The 27,839-nt window shown below is 41.4% G+C and overlaps 1 protein-coding gene across 2 annotated transcripts in view; it reads right to left on the reverse strand.

Annotated features, from left to right (window-relative positions):
- The window catches only part of BMPER (BMP binding endothelial regulator), a 148,883-nt gene that overhangs the window by 59,590 nt on the left and 61,454 nt on the right, over window positions 1-27,839 (reverse strand). The window contains exons 7-11 of one of the 2 annotated variants that reach the window (XM_074898158.1): window positions 12,746-12,845; window positions 9,474-9,583; window positions 8,699-8,839; window positions 6,360-6,464; window positions 793-838 (exon numbers count right to left, since the gene is read on the reverse strand). In XM_074898158.1, the coding sequence (XP_074754259.1) occupies window positions 793-838; window positions 6,360-6,464; window positions 8,699-8,839; window positions 9,474-9,583; window positions 12,746-12,845 (502 nt within the window). The remainder of the gene's footprint in view (window positions 1-792; window positions 839-6,359; window positions 6,465-8,698; window positions 8,840-9,473; window positions 9,584-12,745; window positions 12,846-27,839) is intronic. The other variant, XM_074898159.1, reaches the window with a different exon arrangement.

Raw genomic sequence — 27,839 nt, forward strand, 5'->3', positions numbered from 1 at the left:
TAGGCAACAGTCTCCTTAAAAACCTGTTCCTTCTTTCAGAAGCCTTCCTATAAATCATAAAACCCCATTTTAGCAGTCTGTCCCTATTTGGTAAAACACTTAAACACGACCTGAAGGAAATACGCAATTGTATCCTGTTAACTTTAGTGAAGACAGGTCTCCCTGTTGACTTAACTAGGACAAGCTTAAAGATAAGTATTTGTGTAAGTGCTTTGCTGGCTAGGAGACAACACAAGTGATATCATAAGATGATCATTCTTGAAGTGAAGAGTAAAGGGATAAAAAGGTGATGGTTGAGCTAAACATCGTAGAGACAGAAGGAGAGCTTTCTATTGTGCTTTTCACTGCTGTCCCAGACTGTGTCTCAGATTTCTGCACACCTTTTTTAAACTCTCACAAATCATCTGCAAAGGTGTTGGATTATATATATGCATAGCTGGGCTGTTATTTACAGGTATAAAAGGTACCCAGTCCTAAAAGTTACGACACTATTCATTTGCTCATTTTATTGCCTACAAATTTCACAGGCCAACTATATCCTTCAAAAAGCAGCAGCTCACATTTGACAAAAATAGTGTTATTTGCAAAAAGTAAAATAAAATAAAAATTAAATACCCAGCCATTTTATTTTAAATTTACAGATTTATAGGAAGCAAAATCTGTGGCCAGCAATAATCACTTGCCCTTTAGCCTTCTTCTAACTAAAAGGCAGAAAAGCAAACATAATTCTACTATATTTATTTTCTCTGAAAGAATAAAAAAGAATTTAAAGAATGTGAAGAAAGAACTTACTTTCAGTGCAAATAGGACAGCATCCTTTTCTGTTCAGGATTTTACCCTAATTGGGAGAAAGACAGGCTGATTTAATGAAAGAGGTTTTGGAGCAGTGACTGTGTTATGTTGTAAGGCTGGATAAGCCTTTGAAAATAGTTCAAGTTGTGTTTGAACTCAATGCCCTGGTTACAGCTTCAAATATCAGGTGCTAAAAACAGACAGAACTATTCAAAGAGCTTCCTGGCAGTCATAAGAAATGAAATGCTAAAAGGGTTCTCTGTTACCACTTTTCTCTTTAGAGTGTGAGAGAATTTTGGACTCATGTATTCATTGGTATCTAAAGCAGACTAGTCATTGGGTTAACAAGATTGCTACCTCTTCCCCCACCTCCCAAAATATATACAACACATTTCCTATGCACACCCTTTTAGCTGCCACACAGAGGCAATCTACTCTGCACCCACCCCCACGCTCCCCCCAAATCATTAATTTTTCCTACAAAAAGGAAGGGAGGGAGGAAGGGAGGGAAGGAAGGGAAGGAAAGAAGGGAAGGAAGGAAGGAAGCAAGCAAGCAAGCAAGCAAGCACTGGTAGAGATCTAGTTTGGCCAGATTTCTTTCATGGCTAAATCTTGTGGTCTCTCTCACCAAAGCATATTAGCAATCATGAACCAATCTCCCCAGTGAAGTAAATGGACATGTATCCAAGGATGTGCAACATCTAAAAGCAAAAAATTTGCTCTAGACATAGTAACATGGACAAAAGGTTTGAATCTTTATTTACCACTCTGCTCAGGTCAATTTTATTTATGGTTGTGTCTCATACAAGGCTGGCTAGAAGCAGAAGGGTTGCTTCTGTGTACGTACATTCATGCTCCTTTTCAGACTTCATCAAATTAAAAGATGTTCTATCTGATTTTACTTAAATTCCCTAAAGCTAACTGCCAAGGTAGAGGATAAGCCTGGAAAATTTCAGACTGAATGATGTGTTTTTCCAAGCAAAAACTGGCATGGGTTATAACAGAACTTATGGCGATATTGGAGCTTACCCGCATTCCCATACAGGGCATATGAAGCTGTGCTGCTCCCCAGCACTGACCCTTTGCTCCAATAGTAGTTGAACACAGGGAAAGTCCCATTTGTGGAACCACTGCTCCTGTTCCCCACCAAGAAGGTGAGTAGGGAGCAGCCAGCAAGACCAAGCAAACAGAGCTGTGCTACTCTGCCCACTCAACAATGCAAAAAAGCTCATGAAAACAGACAAGAAATAGGTGGCAGGTCTATGCAGAGAGCGGGGAAGTGGGCACAGGCAGCAAGCCCTACTGCTGTCTGCCTTGCTTTCTGCCTACAGCTTCAACAATGTGCATGGGGAGAAATGAACTCCAAATATCTGCTGGCAGACTGGAGTGGAGCACGCTCTGTCCTGCGTGTGCTTGATGTACCCAGATGGCATGAATGAGAGCTTGGTGATGACTGCACTTGGGCTCATCATCCAAATAGCCCATCACAGAAATTCACTGTGTGCTTGTCTTTGAATGTGCAACTGCACGTGAACAGGCTTGAGGCACATCTGGACTTAAGAAAAGGGCTGGATCATAATTTCACTGGCAGTGTGGACAATGCTTAAATGTTTGTGTGGCCACCAGGCCCCAGAGCAAAGAGAATAGCCGAGGCCCAGGCTGCAACAGGGAGACCTACCAAGCACCTGCTAGGACAAAATCCCTTAAAGGATGAACCGTTAAAACTGTACAGAAATAGGGAGATTGGCAACATTTATTTGTACAAACGGAAGACTTGCAGCTGAATGCCACACACTGTACTGCACAGCCTTACCTCTCCATTTCAATAAAAGAGTTGAAATCATCAGCCGAGGTGGAAGTGGCAAGAATTCAAGTGAAATTGGAATCTCCAAAGGCAGCCTGCTGAGGCTGGTTACTTGAGCCACCATGTTGGCCCAAGATCCTGTTTTTGTCTTGTAGAATAAGGAAATCCATTATTGCTAACATGTGCTGCAAGAGTTCGTTAGCATTGAGGGTTCCCTTAGGAGTGGGCTAAGTGATGTGATCCCATTTTTCCCTATGAATATTTATAAGCAGACCACATTTGAGTCTATTTATTTTCTGGGATTTTTCTTCTTTTTTATGAGGTTTTCAATTTTATGTCTGAGGGTTTTATTTTCTATTTTTTTAAGGCAAGACTAATTGCGGGGGGGAAGGGGGTTGTTTGGTTGTGCAATAGCAACAGCTGTTGTTTTTTTGTGCCTCATTTGGCACTAGAGTAAAAACAGCAACTTTTTGTTTGTAATAATAACAGATGTGTATAACATTAAATGCAGTCTGTGCTAGAGATGGGAGAACGTGTTCTGAATAAATTTTCAACTCACTTGAAGTTCACGGGTTCAAAATTTACCCACAGAACCAAACTCTGCAAATGTCTTCACATGCCATGAATTTAATTCTATTAACTTTTGCACAGTCTTGGAGCACAGAAAAGGCTGTATGCTATAAAATTCATCAGGCTTTCCTCTAGCAGTACAAAAAGAGACATGTCCATGACCACTGACCATTACCACAGGCTTACAATGTTAGTGGGGAATGCAAAGGTGTAAGGAGAGAGGGCAAGGTGGAAAATGGCAAGGATGGGTAATCAGAAAGGAGATGGCACAAGGCAAGAAAGTGGCTGGAGCAGGGCTAGGGCAAGTGAATAGCAAATTAGGCAAGAAAAGGTCTAAAGGGTCTCTGAAACTCAGTCCTGCCAAGTGTTGAGCTTACTCCCTTGCTGTAAAGTATTTAAGCATGTGTTTAAGTTTAAGCACACATGGAGGGCCTACTAACTTCAGCAGGACTGGACACATGCTTAATAGCTTTGCTGGATGAGGGCCAGCATGTACCGCACCTTGCAGGATGTACCGCACCTCCAGGTAACAGAGAAGGAATATCCATGTGGAGTCAGCAGTCAGAAAGTAAGAAACAAAAACCACAAGCCACAGGGCTCACTAGAAGCCCAAAGAGGACTGATTTTACTGTAAATATGACAGGAGGGATTGAATTTGTGAGATATATTGCCTCTGCTACAGATGAAAAGAAGCTGAGGAAGACACTTCCTGTAATTACTGATACAGGATTAAATGCTGTGAAAGAATAAAAGAAACAGCAAAATGTGCCTAGCATATGAAGAAAATTAAAGAAATGGCAGAAACCATCTTCAGAAATATCAAAAATGTTGAATAATACAAATGGATGCACAGTATTGGAAATTTCTGCAGAATTACCACTTCGAAACCCATCCTTCTGAGAAATAACTAGCCAAAAATCTATGTTGATTGATTAAATAATATTCCATTGATTAAATAATATTCCAGCACCAAAAAAACCCATGCAAAAAGTATTAAGACTGCATGGTAGAGCACTTAAGTCAAGGAATAATATTGTAAATTCCTTGTGAATCTTCAATCCTTTCACACTCAGTTGTGTGTATCACAACACTGTTTAATGAGATAATTTTATGTGGCCTGACACTCTAAGGGACACTAAACAGCATTTTATTCCACAGCAGTCTTCAAGTGTCAGTAGAGACTGCTCACTGCCAGAAGTATTGTGAAGAGAGAAAAGAAATGGAGTTCACACCCCTACAGTTTGCAGAGACAGTAGTACAACTCTACGCATGATATCCACACTTTCAGAATCACTAACGTATCTGTGTCTTGAATAATGTGATGTGTTTACTTAATGTTTATAGATTTGTGACAGAATATCTCATCAAAGGGAGTGGAGCACAGATTAAAAGATTTAAATCCACTAGCATATATTATTTGCTTTAAAATTATTTGGTACCCACTTGGAATAGGAAAACAAATCTCACTCTGGAATTTACATTCTTTCTCCTACTTGTCCTTCCAATTTAGCTTGAAAGAGCAGAAACGTAACGTGTACCTGTGGAGGAGGGTGGGTTTGCATGCAGCTTGCTGTAGACTCCATTTTAAGGCAGGAAGCAGGCTGACTGGTTAGATACTAGAGGGAATGGTGCAGCTGGGTAACAAAGCTGGTATTTTCAGACCTAAGGAAATGGACCTTGTCTGAAGACTCAACTTGGAGGTCTATGGAAGTTTAGGACTTCACATTAACCTTGGAGCAGACTGTGTAGCAGCACTGAACAAGTTCATCAGTCAGTTGTTGCCACAGGACTTCTTGCTGCAGAATTTTTACCCACCACTATTTTCATTTTAGATCACCTTCAGATGATCATCTCAATGCACAAATTTATATACGGGTACTGCTGAAGTGGTGTATTTCCCTTAAGTTATATATTAAGCCATATTAGTTATTTGATCTCAGAAGCATCTTAAATGTTTGAAATGCATCAGCAAGGGAAAAATATAAATGAGATGCAGTGTGTGCTAAGTTCTGGGCCAACAAATAATTTGAAGAGACTGGAAGAGTCCAAGCTCTCACCTCCTGCTTATACTGTGAACGGTCTGAAGGGAGCAAACCTGACTGCCATGAGCCACATCAGGTTCCCAGAAAAGCAGCTCCATTTGTTCACACTTCTCAAAATGTATGGAACATCTCACGTGAGGCCCATTAACAGGAGAACTGCCCTCTGCAGTGAGTGCCAGAGTGACAGGAAAAGGATGTCCCCTCTTCTGAGGATGCAAGCATCACTCTTGCAGCTCACTGTCACAGCAGAACAGGGAGTGCCAAGGTACAGGCTCTCTATTCCACCACTGCTTCTGGCTGTCAAAAGTTCACACGTATAAAATTTTACAAACTAGAGTTTGTCATTTAAAATTTTATACCTAGGTGTCTGTGACTCATATTTTCCTCACTGGCTTCCAGGATGGAGAAGGAAACACTGAGAAGGTGTAATGCTAACGACTTGGCTCTCTTCTGCAGTTCTGTTCAACGATCTGCCCCTACATGAGGTGCTATTTAGAGCTCCCTCTTCTGAAAGCTTGAGTCATTAAAATAAAATAATTTGTCAGTGACAGAAATCCAAGAAACAAAGATTGACTTTAGCTCAAAGTTTCAAGTAATGCTAATTTTTGAAGCAATTAAGTTATGTTACAATTACACCACTCTTTTGGGTTCACTTCAGACTTTCAAATAAAAAATACTCAGGCTGCGACCATAGAGAAAGCAGCATGGCTCGATTGAAATAATTTGCTTAGCTTTGTCTAATTTACATTTTCAACCAAGTATTAAGCTTCATATGCACTGAGAAATGCAAATACAGCAATCTCCTGTGGCTTGCCATAACAATATACACAATCTTGAAATATTAACATAGTCATCTCCCCACTCTATAAAGCTATTAAATATATGGGAAAGAGATGTTCCAATGCAGATACCTGAGATAGAGAAAGTTAAAGGGAGGAGGAGAAAAGGAGCACAGAGTCTTCAGAGCAAGAACAGAGGCAGGAAGCAGTAGCACACTTGGGGAATGCCAGCCTAAATTAATTCACCAGAGGATCCCTTCTTTTCAGTCTCCATGCCCCACTGCCATGCACACACTTTCAGGAAACACTGAAAAAGATAATGGTGGAGAAAAAAAAAAGGAGAAGAAAGCTCTGTTCTTTTAAAAAACTCACATGAGGACAGCTGCTGACTGGAATGCACTGTTTCTTGCGACACTCTGTCTTGCCTTTCACACAAGCACAGATGGTGCAGTTCACAGAGGACCACATCTCTCCATCCTGAAGGAGGGAACATGATATAGTATCAGCTGGGGTGGCAACAGGAAGCTATTTCAGCAATGTATCATTGCACAAGAAAGGATGACTTTCCCTGTTGGCATTGTGTCATTGTTTAGTCTAAATTATTTTGAGGTGTCTGTCCATGGCCAGTCGGATTAAAGACAAAGATCAAATTCAGCAGGGTGTTCTTCCCCTTGGCCGTTTAGGTCAGAAATTAATTTTCTCAAGGCGAACCAAATCACATTTGCATTTTTCATTAGTGTCCTAATTATTTGCATCGTTTTCTCTCCAGTATGTGTCTGAGATGTGATCACACCTACCACAAATTTTCATTTAAGCTCACATAATTAGAAAAATCTGATTCACTGGGTTGAGTGATGTCTTTAAGTTGTTGCATGTGAAAGTATTTGATTAAGATGTCAGCATATAGTGAATTTATTCCCAGATGCAGCATCATTTTGACTTAGGGCAGGAATGGTGGAACAACGAAGTCTAATTTAGATTACTTACAGCACTTTCACAGATACTTGATCCGCTAAACATCTGAAAATGTTTAGAAGAGATACAGTGCTGAACTCCTCAAATGCAGAGCAGGTAAAACAGTTTATGTATGGCTCTTAGGTGCACAGTAAAATATGCCTCATGGTCTCATCCCCACTTACCTGGGAAGGACTGCTTGTGGAACTGCCCGACTCCTTTTTACACAGTGTTGCATCTGCCAAGAGTGGTTCCTAAAACATTCTGTCTCACCCACTTACAGTCTTGTGCTAGACTGCTTAGAGCCAAAATGTGCATGTTTTCTGTTTACAGGGCTGCTGTGAAGGAAGGGTGAAGATAGACCTGACAGGAACAGGCTGTCCAACCAGACAGCTGTGAACAATTACGTGCCCACCTCAACATGATGTTCTGACCAGAGAGAAAAACAGACTAAATCTGAAATGCCAAGGAGCCTAACTTATTCAGCACAGCATGCTTGGTCAACAGCTGTCTTTACCCTATTTTTTATTTCCAGGCCATGTTACGATTGCCTGGTTTTCTTGATGCAGCCCATGTTCTTGTAGGCTTCTAATGACTGCTCTCCAAGCATCTGCTAAGATTCCAGAATATATCACAGCCGACTGCATGCAGCTACCCTGACTTTTTGTCTCACAGCTGGTTTTTTACATGAGTGCAAAACCACATTTGCTGTGCCCATTCTACCTGTGTTTGACGATTAACTTCAACAGAGCAATGCTGGGTTTACCTTTTGGTACATGAGGCCAGAAATGGGTGTACTGTCTCATTATTTTTTCTTACTTCATATAATACTTGGTAATATAATAAAATCTTCACAAGAAGCAGAATATTTTAGTTGGGTGCCTAAGAAGCAGGCATTTGTTCCTGAAGCACAATAGCACCAGTGTGAAAGTGCCAATCAGATGGAGAATAGTCTCAGCGTACAGTAGGTTCACATGTAATTTCCAGAATAAACACTTCGGCTATGTACACAAAAGATGGAATAAATGGGAAGCAATTCTGGCTGAGCAAACCAAGTATTCACAAAGGATTTAACATTTGATCTGATTCAAGGGTCTCTTAATTCACAGATGGCCCATGAGGTGACAGAATCTTTTTCAGACACAGTGTGAAAAAAGCCGCACCACTTGGAAAAACAAGCATGGTCTCAGCAATAGCAGAAGCGTTCTGCAGGGAATCCCTTGTGACTTGAAAACTTTGGGTGAGAGTGCAGTAGGTAACAGTTATTACATGGCTATTCCAATATAAGATGTCAGGGGTGCTGTTTTTAGCAGAGACGTGAAATGTAGTAAATCAAGATGAGTAACTTTCAGCCAAGGCGAACTTCACAAAGGTCCTGTTGGCTCAGCTGTGGAAGAGACTCTTTGGCTCAGCAGATAAAGCCTACATACCACTCAGAATATGTTCTCCATGAATATCAGTGTTTGTTTGGGAAAGCAGAGCATTACTATCTCATACTAAAAATGCACTATTTGTCATGCGTCACTTCAAGAAGGAACTAATCTTTAACTGCTGTGTATGAGAAGAATTTACACAAACTCAGAAAAAAAAATAGCAGATGGCAAATTTTGCAAAGCTTTGCCTCTGAGTCATTTCATCACCAACCAGGATGGTGAGGATTCTGCTAAAAACCAAGCCACAATACTAACTTACAGTAAACTCATGCTGTTTCAGCTGTTACAATAGCATCTATTCTTATGCCACACCTGAAACTTTACCTGGAAGATCTTATTGCCAAACTTGCACACTTTCACTTCCTCGGGAGAGATATATGAGACACACTCCTTGCAGCAGTGGTCTTTGCTTTTATTGCATTCACCAGGAAGTATGCATCTCTTCTTACATATCACTGTTGAATCCTAGGTAAAACGGCAAAAGGAAATCATTAAATCGTCACCAAGATGTTTGTGCTCCTGTGTGTCCTTGCCATAACATTTCTGCTTGCTCAATCATTGCATTCACCCAAGCTATAGCCCAACTGCTTTGAATAGGTCAGCTCAGAGAAAATAAAAATTATTTATTGGATTAAGGGAATCTTTCATGGTCTGTGAAGCTAAAGATCAGCTTCTACTTCTGTTGGTCTGAAAAATCCTACTGATTTGGTGACACTTTCACTTTTTTGCCTAGGTGCAAAAGTGCAAGTGGCCACAGTAATGTTAGGGAACTAAAAAAATATCACTGTCCTTCAGCAGAGATGTGGTAATTCACCATTCAGAAGCTCCTCTTCCACTGTAATGTAAACTTCAAGAGGATCACATAGTCTGAGTAACCTAATTTTGCATCACACAGAATCGGGCATCATGGCTCAGCTGAGGCAGTTAGTAACTTTTTAACTTTCCTAGCACAACTGCAGGTGCTCTTCAGATCAGATTCTCAGGGACCACACAAGATGCCAAAGAAGAACAGTATCAGGGCTTACACTCCCACAGCCCTACCAATTACTGCTAAGTCAGACAAGCCACAGCACACAAGAGCAAAGCACTGTACACTTACCTTGCATGTACACATTGTGCAGTTGTCATAAATAAATGAGGATCCATTATCATACACGTTGCTGTGAAAGAGGCAGCTTCCAAATGGGAGGTCAAACACTTTCCTCTGCCCTGAATATAAATAAACAGTAATAGAAACAGAATGTGGTTGAAAAGATGCCATATTGTCAACAAAAATAGTAGGGCTTATTGTCACCAGACCAAATTCATGTGCAATGTGTCATTTGCTATGTGTTTCCATTTTGGTGTGAAAAAAATATGTACTTTTAACAGTTCACTGTTCTTCTAGCACACATTCATCTGTACAAATTCTACCATAGGAGGGAATATAAATATGATTTATGGGATGTTTATACTGGAAAAATCTTTCTTCTCCTTCTCATTATAAAGTGCAGAGTGCAGCTAAAGGAATAAGTAAGCACTGCAACTCCTAGGGTAGGTACACTTAAACTAGTTCAAACAGTCTTTAACTTAATGCAGTAAGTTATCAAATAAAGCAGCCTTAACTGATTTTAGCATACCTACCTCAGGGGTTCACAGCAGCCAAACTAAATCAATGCAGTGACATTGATGCAAAAAATATATAGGTGTTGTCCAGTCTCAATAAGATAGCTTGGTGTTGTTCACACAACGTTGCAAGAAATACAGGCATTTGCATAATTTATGAACAGAATGATGGCATCATAAGATATTAGTTTCCATAACCCATAAAATATTTGGGTTTCGTGAGAGCGAGGCAAGGGTTAGAGCACTATACAGGGAAGGCAGCATCAATATCAAAACCTCCCTGAAGTCCTGCGGTCCTGCAAGCACTTTCAGATCCAAGTTGCAACACACTTTGCGGTTCTGCAAGCTTCTCTTATTCCTCAGCTTCTTTCTTAGTAGGTTATTTTAAACAAGTGACCATTAGGATACATAAACATCAGCTCTTTACACAAACACTACACTTATCTTTCTGGTTTTGAATACCTTCCCCTCTTTACTTTTGGTGGCAGCCAACTAGTAAGTTCTTTATGAATGGCTGCCAGTCTCCCAGCTTATCATTTCTGAGGTCTGATGTTAAACAGGCATCAATTCCGGGGTAGGGAATGGCTACTGTAAACACATACAAGAAGTTACTAAGTACTAGGCCAACACTTTAGCTCTAAAACCACCAGGTCTTGGCACACTGTAATTCAATAATTCTTGATAAATGTAGAACAGTTTCAAAGACAAAGGTTTCATTTTTCTCTAATAGTGAGCAAAAGGATAAGCACACAACAAAATCCATTGGATTAGCCTTGAGTTTTTACAAATGTAATGTTAAAATAACTATTAAACGAAAGTTAAGAGATAATTGCTATTGTTCAGTTAGACACAATTTGAACATCTCTCTCTTGCAAATTAGCTACCTTGGATTAATCTGTATTTGGTTAACCAGCCATAGTCCTGCCTGTAACAACACTTCTACCTCTCTGTGTGGGGCTAGGACTTCAGTTGCATAACTCATGTCAACAAGTGAATGGAAGTCCAGTTCTCTCTCACACGCTCTTGCCATGCCTTGCAAACCACCCAGCACAATTCCAGGTGGCCAACCCAGTTCATATAGTTGGTAAAAAAAAACACTGACAAAGGAGCTACCGCTTTAAAAGATGTGGTGGTGAAGATATTGGCTTAATGGTTGACTTTGCTGGCTCATAACCACTAGTTAAACTAATAATTCAAGTCCCAGTAGAGTCCACAGCATTCTTCTAAGCTATATACGCCGAGCATCAGGAATTCAACTGCAGGGAGGTCCTCCACATGATACTTTAAAAACTATGCCTCATCATCCCTGAAAACATTTCTCTTTCCCAACTTCCATTCAGCGTGCTACACATCCCTCAGCTCTACCTCTGTTCCAAAACTTTCAGCATGTCCCTGTGAACTGACATTATCTATTCACAGGTATATGACATGCTTTACAGCAAAGACCGCATAAAAAGAAAAACATTATTACAAATGAACTCATTTTATAGACATTTCTAAGAGGGAAAAAAGAATGTAGAAAAATCCACATGAAGCAGTCAAAAATTAAAGCTGGGTTTTCAGTGCTTAGATCAAGGAGGAGAAGGCTCAGTTAGGAAAGGCATGGGGTGGAGAGCACAAGGGGAGTTCACAGAAGGAAAGGAAAAATGTCCTCAGCCAAAATAGAAGCTCAGTGTTTGGACTGTTCTCCTCTCCATTTCATTCCTCTACTGTATTACTCTCTGGTGTTGCGGTTAAACGTTTCAGGCAGGTATTTATCTATAGGACTTCTCAATTAACAAACAAATAAATAAATAAATTCAGGTTTGTTTCAAACAGTCAAAAATGTTAAGTATCATGAGGTGCTGAAACTCTCTATGGCTTGCTGCCACCAAGGCCAGACTTCTCTGTACCCCTAATCTAGCCCTGAAAACAAACTTTGGAAAGGAGTAAAGATATGGTCAAAGTGACAAAAAGTTTCTGTTGAAGAACGGGGAGTTATCAGCTCTGAAAATTTTTCAAACTTGGTTACAATCTCATAGAGCAAATTAAAGCTAATTTACTTGCAAGGATGCAAGTGCTCCTTGTTTATGAAATAGAGGGACAGAGGCTTGAGGAATGTTAACCTGTGGAATCTGTGGATACTGTAAGTGCAAAATAAGGACTCTCAAAAGTCCCTACCTTCCTTGGCATGACTTGGAAGAACTAGCCCTTCTTAGAGGCCTCTGACTTACTCCTTTAAAACGTGTTAGAAAGACGTAATTGAAAATATTCCTGGCTGAAACTGTGATTCCACCTTAATGCGGCAGACTCCTGGGCCCTTGGCCTCTCTGACAACAGCTTCTAAGAATGCAAGTTCAGTCCAGAAGTTTCCTCTGACCTGCATTTCCTCAAAAACAAGAATGCAAATGCACACTCGAACAAAAGTATGGGAGGGTGAGGCCTTTTTCTTGTTTCAGACTCCAACAAAACATTTCTTCCCACCTCAACCTCCTTTGTAAAACATGTGTAATGAAGGTGGGAAACATGTCTATATTTGTCTCCCTAAGCAAGCCAACTGGTCTACGCTCAAATGCTCTTCTGCGGCTGCTTGCTTAGTACTACCCATCACAAACCTACACACTGACCCCGAGTACCTGTTTAAACCTGTAGATTATAAACTCCACTGCGCAATACTGTCTCTTCCACCTCTCAGAATTTACCAGCATTATGAAATACTGGTATAAAAGATGCTACCCAGAAACATATTGTATTAATTTCAAAATTCCCAGGAAAAAAGACACTCACCTAAGCATTTGGGACAACACTGTCCAGCAGGAATGTGACTGAGGTGCTGGGGACACGAGAGAATGGGGCAGACTTCTTGGATGCACTGTGTCCTGCCACCCTGAAGGAAAATAGGCTTAGTTAAAAAAAAAAAATAAAGCAAAATGTCAAGTAGACATGCACACACTCACACAGACTGGTAACAAGTCTTGAAAAGCCTTATCCAAAGCAGTATTTGCCAACAGAAATTTCTGCCTGCATCAGGCATACAACGAACATGTACAACTGTCCTCTGACACTTTCTATATTGCTTGCAGAGACCTTGGATTATTAATATTTTTTTCATTCTCTCAAGCAATGAATGAAATGGTTGAAGAAACAGTGTCTTTCTATCTTATTTCTTGGTCTGGATATGAGAAAACCAGGGAGAATAAAATCATTATCCATGAACCTTTCCGGATGTTCAAAAAAGTTATTGAGCAATTTTTTACATTATTCTTCATCTCCTGTGCCATGCCCTTCTAGGCTTGTCTGGGACAGGGATTAAGTGCTGAAGCAAGATGAGAGCAGGTGTTCTTCTGCTATGTCCATGACCTCAGAAACCAAATAAGCCAAAATCACTTAAGAAAGCACATTCTTCTTAGTCTCCAAGTGCAACTATGCAAACCCAGAAGGTCTGCTTCAGAGAACTGAAAACCAAGAGGGTATATGAAATTTTGAGAATGAATGAGGCAAAAAGAAGAAAAAAAAAAGCAACCTGAACTGGATATATCCCGGTGTATTAATGAATATCAGAAAAAGAGAGGCAAAAAACACAGCAAAGACAAAAGCCCAGAATATATGTCTAAGATTAAGTCAGTCAAAGGAGATCTTTGTTTTTATTATGCTCTGTTGCCTGATTACTTCACCGTGCTTATAGAACACTGTGTTTAGCTCTGGACCCTCTACTAAACATGTGCTCCATACACTCATGAGAGGTCCGGGTTGTTAAACTTTAAAAATCAGTCCACCTTTGTCTTACCAAGAGAAGTCAACCCTTTACATCTAACTGTCCTGCCTTATTTATCACTCAGAGCTGCAGGCTCATCCCAATAATAAGCTTTGTGTTGCTGGATGCTGTGATGGAAGACTTATGAACAATCTCCTCCCACCTACATGCTAGATGCCTCTTGGGGCTCCCTGGGGAAAGATGGAAAAAGCTGTTCATTTTGAAGAGCTCTGTGTCTGAAATTATGGTATGCCATTCCACTCCTAATGGCCTCAGTGAATCATGTAAAAGCTTTTACGCACAGGCAGACCCGCATATACACTATTATACAGAAAATAACATACTGACTGTACCCCCATTCTATAATAAGTTTTCAGGCACTGAAGTCTAGCTGTCCCATGGGGCTACCAAAGCATCCTGAATGCACATGGCTAAGGACTGCTCATAATTCTTTCACTGAGGCATGCAGGAACACAGAGTTTATTGTAGACTGAAATGACTGCTCTAAATTAAGGGTCAGACCAGAAACTTGACAAAACTAAATGAATTCTTCACTGATGTTCCTTGTGATGCTCAGGGAATAGCCCTGTGAGAAGAGACACAGGTGCAGAATGAAAGAGAAAATACCGAAGAAGGGCTCTCCGAAGCAGTGCCGTCACTCAGCCCAGGGAAAAAGGCTAAAAGACAAAGTTCAAACTTCGGTGACAATTCGGCAAATGGGAAAATAGGGCATGGAGGCCTCATTCAGCCTGCCGACAGGATCAGGGATACATCCATGGAAGATAAAGCAATGCTCCAACACATGGTAGGCACTGGTCCTTTCTCGCAACCTTGCTTCTGTATTTAATACTCACATACCCTATGCCTCTGCAGAACTACTCTGGAGTCTTGTTCCTCTGACAGTCTGTATCAAAGCTCAGGCTGAGCACATTATTGAGACATTGATTTTGCAGCCTGTTGCATAGATTTATTTTTTAAAAAAAACCAAAATGCCATGGATAATACTGAATATTTCCCCATTTCAACCTTTTGTTTATGGTTCCTTTTTAACCTTTTGTACTGGCCCCTCCTCTGCACAAAACTAAGTCCAGTTGCATCTTTCTGTTTACCCCGCTGCTTCTCCTGCTTCCAGCTGTAATGCTGCTTTTTCTGACTTGCTGCTGTCCCAGACAGGCTCTTACAGGCTTGAATATCACACTAGGGTGCAAGTTCAAAAACAGTCTGAAACAAATCAACATGTACCATTTAAAGAAAGACTAATTCTACTTGCCCTACAGAGCTTAGAGAGATAGCTCATTGGGCACTATAAGAAAATGTCAAAACCTACAGAATATATTTCTATTTTCTTAAAAGCCTCAGACATCTCAATTCAAAACTCACAAAGCATTCAGAATATGAGTTTTCAAAGCAGGATTAGCTAGTCCTGCCAGTGCTTTAAATTGCATGGAATAGAGCCACATAGAAAAAAGTGCAACAAAAGTTCAGCAAAAAAATTAAGGGAAAAAATAACTCCAGAGAGCTGAAAGGCTGGCTCTGGATGGCCTAAGCCAGGGTGGGAACTGCACAGTAAACACCTTGCCTCCTCCACCTCCCAATTACATCTACAGCTTTTAGCTCACATTTCCCTGTTAAGCATAACATCTCCCAGGCAGCCAGAATATTCCAGGTCTGAAGCAACACCTTCCAGTAAAACCAAACCTGAATTGGAAGCCAGCACAGACCAATAAAGCACAAGTGACATCTGCTTCCTGTGAGAAATGCTATTCAAGAACTAGGCAAATAAACCCTTGAGCGATAGTTACATGAAGTCTTAATCAGGGGATGCTGCTGCAAGTCCACAGTGCTCTGGAGGTAACAGATTTTGTAAGAAATTTAGTCTACAATGAAAAGATTCACTTTCCACCTCAGAGACAAACAAAACCACTGTAACTCCTGCTGCCACCTCATATCTGCAAAACAAAGCAAGAGGCTCCCTGGCATCGGCTCAGAGGGTGGTATGGACTGAGGTCTTGTTTCATCTCAGCAGTGTTCTCAAGAGACAGAAGAGAGGGGAAGATGAAATTGCAATTTCTAACTCTCCCACGAGAGGTCCATCTTTGAGAAAGACAGATGAGTCTTTCCTAAAATGAAAGCACGGAGCTAGTCTAGCTACCCATCCATCCACTTCTGCTAAACCCCCACCTCGACTATGACATTTCACTGTTCAATAAGGAAGGAGAAACTTGGCAGAGTTGAGAGTGTAGTTTCTGGGCAGGCTACCCACGTGCCTGGTGCACGGCCTGTGTGCTAGGACAGACAGACAGAAAAACATCTGCAGAAAAAAAAAATGTCCATCCAAAAACTCCCCAAAGGTTGGGAGCCTGCTGTTATTAATCTCCAAGAGCCTTGGGCTTCATCTACCATGGGGGCGAGAAGAGTGACCACCTACAGCAGAGCTGCCCTTGTCCTAAGCAGGTTTTGAAAGCATTCATGAAATATTGGGAGGGCAGAGGTTTTCATAGTCCCAATTTGTTTGCTACTGATAATGGACATGTCTACACGTAATAATATTTTATATACATGTTATTTAATATTAAAGCTTAACTTCAGTATTATCAAGAATCATGTTTCTTGGGGGGATCTCATTTTCCATTTCACTTTCTGGCTTTATCTGTGCGCTTTAGTAAAGCTGTAAATCATGTAAAAAAGACACCTCCCTAGTTTTGCCCTATGTTCACCTTGTGCTTGAAAGACTCCACTAATTCTCCAATAGAAGTAAAATTTCCATTGATTTTGCAGAACATTTTGTCTAAGTGCTGCATTAGGGTTCAGTCCACAGGGGATTGTAGGCATTTATTTTTAACTTTCATTCTAGAAGAAGTGTGAAAGGTTTAATTTGCTACCAGTGAGGCTATCCTTACAGGGGAAAAAAATTATAAAGAATTATCAAAATTACATTTCTCTTAACTCCAAAATACATATTCCAGACATTTAGAGCAAGGTCAGATGCACACTGTAGCCTCAGCAGGGGTTGCTGTAAGAACTAAGACAGATGTTCAAGGTTTTCTCCAGCTATGAATAAAGATTTTATGCCACCAGAATGAAAAATACCTTTAAAAGTTCAACAGGGTCAGCTACTGAGCAAGACTCTCCCATACCAGTGGCAAGAGAAGCCACAACTGTATGACTGTTTGTCTTCAACCACTCTAGCACAGTGCAGGTTACTACAGCCACAAGGAACATATTAAGAGACATAATTTTTGTGACAGCAATGGCATGAAGGAAATGAATAGAAATTCCTTGACAAAGAGATAGACATATCATTTGAGATTCCGATAATGATGAGTATTACCATTTTGGAAAGAAAAGATTAAGGCATACCAGGACTCCTATTTCACTACACCACATTCGCTGTTGTGTATTAGACTTCCTATGTGAATTGGATAGTATATTGGCTCGCATACACATGTTGGTCACCAGGAGCTCTATCTGACATATTAACTAATGTGTGATTGTAAAGACTTCTGCTGCCTCCCAAACGTGTACTAAATACATAAAACAGGTCAACAATATGTACTATGCAAATATCTTCAAAACACCCCTGGAATCACATGACTGTAAACCCATATCTTGAGTTTACCGTCAGATGTATAGTCCCTGATATGTCATGTAAGCAGGCACAAAAGTGAGAGGATACTGTATTTAGAGTGCAGCTTTAATCTGGAAATAAAATAGGTGTTCGCTCCCAAATCAGATGAAAGAGACTCTGGTTCTTACAAGAATGCTAGTGCAGTATGTGGCAGACAGCCTCTGGGAATAACGTCACCCTTACACAGTATTTCAGGGTCCCTGAAACAGCCGTTGTGCAGTGAGAGTTCCCTAGAAGGGTCATGGGAGGGAGAAAGTTTTTAGGAAATGCGCAAAGTAGCAAAACAGTTGTCAGCATAAAAGCAAACAGCACATCAATCAGTTTAGCAGACAGACAAGCCAGAGCTTCCCACATCCCTGCAGCCTGATCTATTGTCTAGACTAGGATTTTAAAAACGCCTCTTTAGAACGTATTGGATTAAATTCAGAACAGTGAGATCTTGAGCTTTAGTTCAAAATAGCAGGTATTTATACTGCCTTTTGTGTGCTAGATTTTTAAACTCTGAATCTAGATCTCAAACCGTATTTGCTGAGGTATCTATCACTGCTATAGAAAGGCTTTAGAAAGCGGTCCTAGTGACAGTCTAAAGTGGTGTCCTAAGACTGCATGTGCAGCAAATGCTCTAAAGAACTCACCGTCATTTTAATACCAGGCCATGCAGGTTAGTGTGGATAAAAACCATTGTCTTACATATCTTAAAAATCACCTAAAATTTATACAGATTGGAAAGGGTAAACTGGAAGATTCTTATGAATAAATTTCTAGAGCAAACTCTGGGGCAAAGGCACAATTCTTAAAACCATCCTTTCCCACAGTTTTCTCTCAGTCTGATGCAAAGGCATTCCTTGACAAAGCCAAAAGAAGCCTAAAGAACTCCATCAATTGTTAGCAGGTAAAAGAGTTTTACTCTACCATCTCTCTCTCCACATGCACCCTGATGATACAAGTAGTTAGGTGTACTCTTTGTGTCATCAACAAGCTGTATTAATAAGAAAGTTCGATTAGTTGTCTCCAACTACTGTAAATTCATGTCCCTGATCTCCTAACAAATGCAAGTACTGTTGCAAAGTGTCACGGAGTTAGAACATCTTGACCTCAAACCAGGAACTGAAAAGCCTTCCACTTTTGAAAGTTAATTTGTATGTGGTTGTATCCAGCTGCTGAGGAATTAACTAAATTATTCATTAGTTAGTAATTTAGGGTAGGATGAAGCATCTAAATACTGTCATGCCTTCCATCAATCAAACACCATGTGTACAAAATGACTTGTGTAAGTGCTAATCCAATCCACTCCTGCCATCTATTCCACTTCTCAAAAGCCACATTTCCTTAGATTGCTTAGATGAAGAAAAGACATTTTCATTTTTCAGAGGGAAGTGGTGTGCTGTGTTTGCTGAAATATCACAGGATCCTCCTAGAGAGCATGCTGTTGCAAGGTATAGCTCTCCACTTTGAAATCAGATGGCTGGGGAGCTGCTGGTCCTGGATCTTTTAAGTTTCAAAACGCAATTTGCACTGACTCTCCTGTGGGAGGAGGTGGAGGACCAGGGTATTTACTGCCTTAGGTGAAAGGGAACATTCTGGAAAATAAATTCTTGGGTTGCACAGTAGCTTCCTTTAAGTATGCACAGGCAGAGACAATACTCTTAAAATTTCACAGTTGCGGGAAGAGCAGAAGGGCTCCTCGGGGAAGGTCACGCAGTGCTGTGCTCTCAGCCAAGGGACTCAGTGCAACCAGCACTTGGTCATATTTCTCCAGTCTAACAGCACTGTGCAGAAGTGTTGCTGGGATTATATTGCATCTGGCTTCACAATCCGGCTGAAATCAAATCGCTCACTGACCCAACAGCCTAGCTACAGAGTCTAGCAGCTGAACAGCCAGCAGCCCTCTCTCCTCCAGGGCTTACATGCTGAGCTCTTGGCTCTGTTGAAAGTGATGTTGTAAATAGCCCCTCTTCACTTGGAAGACTTGAAAGGTTTAAGCGCAGTGTGTACTTTTCCCCTTTGAGGCTGATTTCCTAAGGAAAGAAGGCTTATGCAGACACAAACCAGGGACACCTGTAGCTTGTGAATCCCTCATCAGCTCCAGCCCCAAATATCAAGGGATTCCTCTGAAAAAGGTAAATAGAGATAAAATAGCAAAAATCAAAGTGACATTAAGATCTCGAAGAATTTAAGTTCCTACAAATTTTGTCAAAACCAGACTGCTGTAGACAGTAGAGAGACCCCAGTTTCTTTGCCACAAAGAACACCAGAAAGCATCCTCCAGTGTTAGGTACCAGCTGGCTGTCCAGGGGCGTCTCCCAAACCTCCTGCCTTTTGCTTGGTGCTCATGTCACAGAGGTGCTGGAGGAAAGCTCAGATTATTGCAGTTAGGGCAGATAAAGGAGCAAGGGACACATATCTCTTAGAAACAGAGCTTCATTACTTCTGCTGCTCCTGGAATATCTCTATTCCTAGGTTAGCAGGGTCAATGGGACATAAGACAGGTCTGTCCCCCATACCTATTTCACCATTCCCATGGGACGAGGCATTTTTCTTCCTATCTTTCCCAGCCTTTTTTCTCCAGTACCTACACAGATTCATGATACCTGTGTTCCAGACTGGCCTGCAACTACCCTGAGTGCTGGATGCTTCTAGCTGGAGTCCACATACTTGTTCTGCCTTGAGAGCTGTCACTTTATTGATCCTTCTCCTGGACAGTTCAACAATGCAGGCTTTTTCCAGGGGTAGATCTGTTTCTCTCAACAAATCTCTCCTGCAAGCAGAAATAATGTGCCCAACGAACTATTCTGTCATTCATTAGGTATTCTAATGTCTCTAAAGTTACACGCAGAAGGCAGAGCTTTCAACTCTGTAATATAAGTGCCTATTCCTTTTTCTGCTAGTTGACAGTGCGTTAAAAAAATTCACATTACCTCTCTACAGCTCAGAGATGTGTGGATTCACACTGCTCCTCAAACACCTTTGTGGGCTGTTTAATTATCCCCGGCACTATTCCCAGCAACACAGCATCACTTCTCAGAATTGTTTTACCAGTGAGAGAGCATCTAAAAAGTTACCTTCGTTTTCTCAACCTTAATGGCAATGCTCAGTGCTGCACAGCGGGTTAGCTCTTGCTTTCAGCATGGAAATAATTGGGCAGCATCTTAAATCCATCTTTTCCCCTAGTCTGAATCCTCTCACATCACCTTCATCACTTGTTGCCATTTCACACACTTACTAATCAAACTCTTTCATGCTGCAGGTCTCAATAAACTGATTGTTGCTGCTGCACCTTATACAGTCCATGCTGGGTAGTAGTATCAAAAGGCTTCAGACTCCTGAAATTAAAACTAGTTCTTTATTAATGGAGAGCTACAGAAATGCCACAGCCACAGGTACCACTGCACAAACACTCCACCTATGGTGTTTCCTATAAACCAGACATCCTTCTATAGGCTATGCCTCCCCCACTAATCTCCTTGCCAGTTGCTGCACAGGGCACACTCAAACAGTGCCAAGACATCTCTCTGAACGCTGCCAGGGAAAACAGGGATAGGGATCTACCACCATACAGCACCACTATAGCACAATGCCTTTCTATAATGCTGGAGGATAGAAGACATACACCTGGTGGAAAAGGTGGATTTTAAGGCGGGATACAGGCAAGGACTGCATCAAACATCATACAAATCAGTGGGAGTCTTTCCACTGATTTTCAGTCTGCTTTGGATGACATTTTGAACAAAAGTCCCAGAAGTTGCTAAGGGCAATGGTGAAATGTGAGCCAAGATAACCACATAAGCAGGAATGGACCAGGAGGGCAGCCCCACACTGCGGAAAGGGGCAGAGCTTTCCACCACCCTGGGGGCAAAGAGCAGCAGCTTCGTGGGGACAGCAGAAGGGAAGCAAAGACATTGGCAAGGAAACAATTCTGGCATACCACTGCAGGAGAGAGTTCAGCTATTTGTGATTAATTCAGCTGTTACACCAGAGGTCTCCAGTGACTATGGAAGCTTTGCCATGAGCCACATGATTATTTATTTCTCTTCTAAAAAGAACTGTTTCTATGAAAAATTGCAATAAAACATGCTACGCTGGACACTGTCTATGGCCAGAAAAACTATTAAAAACACTAACAAGCTTCTTCAGCTTATTCATCTCCCATCCCAGACAATAAGAAAGTTAGGGTTAAATCCAAGGGACTTTCCTAACTTCAGTTATTAGAAGCAGAGCAGTAGCTCTGTAAAGCAGGTCCTGGCTTCTTGCAGCCATGACTTTTCCCCTGAATCAGTTGGAGTCTGCTCTGTTTTCATTGGCATCAAGAACACATGAAGCACAGTCCAGTGGGTGTACAGTTGTGTATACACCAGCAGTGCATTTGCATAAGGTTTCAACGTCCTAACCCTTGCAAAATGATAGTCACTGCCACAATGTCTTTACATAAATAGCACTTGCTTTTCATAAGATAAACTTGCACAAAGGTTTTCCTTTTTTTTTTTTTTCTCTTTGTGCAGCATAAGCTTTGTGATACTACCTTACAAGCTTTTCTTGCTATGTCCTACAGTAAACAGTACTCCTATAAACCCCCCACTCTGGCAGCTATTGGCAACTACCTTCACCCTCACTTCCAATTCCCACATTACAGTGTAGTACTGGCCTCCCTTCTGAGAACAGCTTTTCCTTCTGAACAGTCTGTTTGCAGAGATACACAGTTATTAAATCCCTCTAGTGTCCCCAGTGTGTTTCTTGCACACACAGAATACTAGTACCATTGTGGTCCTGAGAAAGGTGACAGTTCTGACTCTCACTTCATCATCATTCTTTAAAACACTTGGTCACAACACGAAACTCTACAGATGTATCCACACAGCTTTGCCCTAGAGCATTAGTTTTAAATAATTCGCCTTAAGTTATCTGCAGGACAAAATTGCAAGACTTGAGTGTATTAAATCTCCAAATGCCCAAATTCTGACATCTGGCATTTAGATACAAAATAAAGGCTTTCTTCTCAGTGGTGCAGATACTTTCCTGTAGACAATATGAACTTCATTTCATTGCATGGTTTGAAGCTTCATTTTTTGGAGGTGCAAATGTATAAACAAGGTCATGAATAAAACCATCTAGGGTTGTTCTTGGAAGAGGAAAAAAGTACACCATTTAGAAGAAGGTGCCTACACACCTGAATTTGGAAAAGTTATTACTAGATCAAAACCTGCCAGAATGGCCCACACCAAGTCACTGTTTCATTCAAAAGCAAAGAGAACAAATCTCCTTCAGTGATTCTGGGCAATGAGGTATTGGAGAGGTTGAGACTTAATCCTTCACCAGCTCTTTCTACAATTTATGGATGCCCTTGCCTGAAGGTTTGATGATAAAGCACACTGGTATCTGTAGAACATCCATGCAAAATAAATCATACTGCTGTAGTAGTAATAAGGATACTACTACTAGCTTTTTACAAGACCTTTATACATGCACGTACCGTCCTTAAATGTTATGCTCCACGTACACTGCTGAGGTAACCTCAGGAAATATAGGATTACATATGCACTGCTTCCTCAAAGCATCCATCAAAGGTTTTCATTAACAGGAGATCCTGTTTGTCCTAAGCACTCAGCAAAGAGAGTTAAAAATACACTCTAAAGTGTTATGCAGACTTCAGCAAGAGAAAGTGCTAAACTGCAGCTCATTCAGAGGATTTCTTGGAAATAAAGTTTTAGGAAAACTAGGCTATCTTTATGAAACCAGTAGGTTACAAAATTGTTCCTACAGTGAAAACACAGTGGTAGCTTCAGTCCGCCTGAATAGGTGTAGGATTAGACTCACTGAAGGCCAACAGTACTTCATCTATGGTAACATCCCTAACACCTCAGTGCACAATTCCACTACCTTGTTCAACCTAGAGCTGTCCCTCCCCAGAGATACAACTTGGCTTTACTCCAGGGTAGGGCACACTCCAATTTGTGATCAAGGGAAAGTAACATATTTTAGTCTTAAACACAAGCCTGAGCAAGCAGTGCTCAGGAATCTGTAGCTCTCCAGGAATAGCCTTGGGAAGCACTTTGATTAGGAATCATTTACAAGTTACAGTTCCTCCATCGCTTTCTCTTTCCTCCAGGGTAATGACTTACGGAAGCATCAGCAACAAATTCTGACATTTCCCAGTCCTGGCTAGCAAAACTGATAGGTGAATCACAGTCTCCCTCCCTCCTAGCTTGCAAACTATCTGCACACGCATGGGGAGAGGGTGGATGAAAACCTAAGAACTCCATGCCTCCTTCACATCCCTGCATGAGCCATGACATACACCCAGGTCTGCCCTGCCTTTTCTTCCATTTTTTTCCCAATAAAGTTCATATCCAGCTACTGTTGTTAATTTATGGGTGGGATCCTGTTGCTAATTACTTGCTTCTCATTGGCAGGAATGCATCTGTAAAAAGCTGATGCTCAGATCTATAAAGATCGTGGGTTCCTCAGGGACAGCCTAGGCATGACGTAGAACTTACAAAAATATGGGTTTAACCATTTAGGCACCTATAGCACGCCAGGGCTGGCTATATTTTGGCCAGATCAGCTCTTCTGGCACCTGCCTAAAGGCCTGATGCTGTTCTTGCTCTGGATCAGCACTACTGGGGCAAGCCAGCCAGCTTGACACTGATCTCTGAGCTAAGCTCACATGACATTCACAAACTGGATAGTCTATCTAAATTCTTTGTGAGGCCATTATACATAGGCCATTTTCAGGTCACAGTACATGGCCAACTTCACTCAAAAAGACTGCCAGAGGAGCTGGAAATGCTTGTATCTTCCTTTCCAGTAACATCCTGCTAATTGAAGCACTTCAGAATAGAGGCACAGCCTGAGGCAAAGGCACTCCATCATTCTCTCGATAAAGCAAGACCAAAAACTGTCAAAAAATGAAATGAGCCATATGAAACCATTAGGTTGTCTAGAAGGAAGGATTATGTTTCTAGAGCCTAATGAAGAGGGCACATACCCCAAAGGAAGAATTCACATTCTGGGACTTCACACAGGGAGATCTTTCTGCATTTCACATTTCAAAAAATACTTACATCATATTAAGAATGGAGGTCACACTACTTGCAATTGGAAATGCAAATTACAGTGCATTCTTATATTTGGCTTACGGCCTCATCATCAAAAGCCATTAGTAGTCCCTAAGAGCAAGCAAATAAAATTTGGGTTTGGTTGCAAGTGTAGGTCTCTCCCTGGCCCTGTTAAGTCTCCTTTGTACCTGTCTAATGATGTAAAATGGTCTTAAAATCAGTGTAAAGTGACTCATTAAAGATTCCCGTAGGAAACAGAATCATATATTTTATGCGTAGGATTTGTTGAACTACTGAAAAGAAGTTAATTAGCAAAGACATTTGAAAAAATGTGAATTATTTATATTGTAACCCTCATCCCACAGGCAGAGAACTTTGATAATTTACTTCTCAAAAAGTTCTTGTCTTTTTTTCCCCTATTTTTTTTTTTTAATATGCTCCTGAGATTACAATCCAGAACTCTCTCCTCAGCAAGTTTTCAACATTTGCAGTGTTCTCAGCTGCACGCACTTCCAGTTATTAACCTTTCCTCTGTTCACGCTGGCCTTGCAGGGAGGTTCTCTGATAATGTGAAGAAGTGTCATTTGAAATTATTTTAAAGCAGAGAACAGCTACACACTCCAACCTATTATTGTAAGTTAACACTAATGGCAGCTATACCTTTCAAAATGATACAATATTTTTTACTATTTAAAAAACAGACCCATCATATAAACCAGCTGCCATGTTTATTTAGATAAGTGCTCCTCCGGTCTTATAAGTGGAGGCTGATGACAGATGTGTTTTTAAGTCAAAAATATAAACTCTAGAAACGTCAGCATCTGCTTCTTTTCAGCCTAGCCTTACAGATTCACACGTCATTTTTCATCCACAAGGAGAGTTTCTTTTTTCTTACAGAGAATCTAAAAACACGAGTGTAAATTACTGGTCCCAAGGCCTGACAGTTTTATTAGCATGTCACTGGTGCTACACGTGCTAGGTCTGATTAGACATAAAGAGTGGCTGCTTTCCACGGCACGTTCCTCGTGGGACAAGGCTTGCACTTCCCCAACAGGAATTTTCCACCTTAGTGTTCTATTTCTGTGAATAGGTATTTGCTAAAGTTATGAGATGCCATACAGAAGTGCTGTATGTAGTTCCTGGGGTTACTAGAAAGAGATTAAAAAAACACAAAACAAAACTTTCTACTGAATTCAAGGAGTCCAGCCTTCTGGCTCACACAGCTAGCATGCTATAATTCATTTTAATGCATTTAGTACAGTAATTGTTCTTCTTTTAACCATGTACATAGTACGGTTAGTAGATAGAGCACATGAAGCCCTATATCTTACTCACTACATATATACAAAGAACATCTCCTACATCTTTACCCTACATGACAGAGGAGCTCTGCAGTACTCACATTGCCTCCCACAGAAACGCATGCCAAAAGAAAACATCACTCAAGGATAATTATGTACAATCAAACCATGAACAGATGTATGAACAAACGGCAATTAGAAGGTGGCTGCTAACCACCAGCAATTCAAGACAAAACAGATTCCAATTAATGACCAGTTAGAACAAATTAGAACTGTAAGAATGGACCACACTAGCTAAGAAGTCTCTCTGGGCAAAATTCATGTACATGTCACTAACCTGGGCCACCTCAGACATAGTGACTATCCAAGACATTTCATAGAATGACAGAATGGTTTGGGTTGGAAGGGACCTTAAAGATCATCTAGTTCCAACCCCCTGCCATGGGCAGGGACATCTTCCACTGGACCAGGTTGCTCAAAGCCCTGTCCACCCTGGTCTTGAACACTGCCAGGGAGGGGGCAGCCACAGCTTCTCTGGGAAACCTGTGCCAGTGTCCCACCTCCCTCACAGTAAAGAATTTATTCCTTATATCTAATCTAAATCTACCCTCTTTCAGTTTAAAACCATTACCCCTCATCCTATCACTACATCCCCTGATCAGGAGTCCCTCCCCATCTTTCCTGTAGCCCCTCTAAGTACTGGAAGGCCACTCTCTAAGGTCTCCCCGGAGCCTTCTCTTCTCCAGGCTGAACACCTCCAACTCTCTTAGCCTGTCCTCACAGGGGAGGTGCTCCAGCCCCCTGATCATCTTCATGCCCTCCTCTGGACTCGCTCCAAAAGGTCCACGTCCTCCTTATGTTGGAGGCCCCAAAGCTGAACACAGCACTGCAGGTGGGGTCTCACAAAAGTGGAGTAGGGGGGGAGAATCCCCTCCCTTGACCTGCTGGCCACACTTCTCTTGATGCAGCCCAGGATACAGTTGGCTTTCTGGGCTGCAAGTGCACACTGCTGGCTCACTGGCTCACAGTCAGTTTTTCATCTATTAATACCCCCAAGTCCTTCTCCTTAGGGCTGCTCTCAATCCACTCATTGCCCAGCTTGTATTTTTTCTTGGGATTGCTCCAACCCATGTGCAGGACCTTGCATTTGGCCTTGAACTCCATGAGGTTTGCACGGTCCCACCTCTCCAGCCTGTCCAGGTCCCTCTGGATGGCAAATCCCTTCACTCCAGCGTGTCGATCACATCACACAGCTTGGTGTCATCAGCAAACTTGCTGAGGGTGCACTCAATCCCACTGCCCATGTCACCAACAAAGATGTAAACAGCGCTGGTCCCAACACCAACCCCTGAGGAACGCCACGTGTCACTATTTTCATAGCACTGGCAGACATGATAAAGGATTTACCACTGGAGACCCATACCTTCCTGGCACAACGGTGAGCAGCCAGGTACGCTACTCAATGGCATGAAAATGCCCATGTTTGAATAACCAAAACCTGTTGTACCCTGAATGGTAGCTGTACTCCACAGCTGGCTATCTTTGCTTCAGACTATGCTCAGGCTGTTACACTAGACATTTTAGTGACAGTAAGACCTCTCCAGCATGGCTGCACAGGAAGGTGCTGACAAATCTCATTTCAACATTTTGAGCTGTCCAGAGATGAGAAATCATTCCTGGCTTGTCTGCAGGCCATACTGACCTCTTAGCATGGCACTGTACCTAGGTAATACATCCTAGAAAAGGCAGCCCAAGATCTGAGAACTTGAAGCTGCCCACATCCATTATAGGCCTGTATAAAGCTCTATCACTAAATGACTTAACAAAATTTTTTCCAGTTTTCCTTGGAGTGGGGCAGTGCAGATCTTCTCCTGTAAGAGTAAGTAATGTATTTACAAAGGTACAAACAATATGCCATGGGCTTTAAGCATAAGCCAAAAAGCCAAAAGACCAATTCTTGCCTGAGCAGCTTTATGATCTAAATAGAGCTAAGGAATGGGAAGCAGCTTAACAAAATTGCAACTGTGACCGTCCTGTAAGCTCTGTGATTTCTTTGTTTGCTTATATGCTTTCTACAATTTGTCCTGTCTTTGCTCCTTGGCAAAAACATACTTTTACAGATGGGGCTAAAAATAGCAATGGATAA

This window comes from Athene noctua, chromosome 2 (genome assembly GCF_965140245.1).
Source record: "Athene noctua chromosome 2, bAthNoc1.hap1.1, whole genome shotgun sequence".
Taxonomy (NCBI): domain Eukaryota; kingdom Metazoa; phylum Chordata; class Aves; order Strigiformes; family Strigidae; genus Athene; species Athene noctua.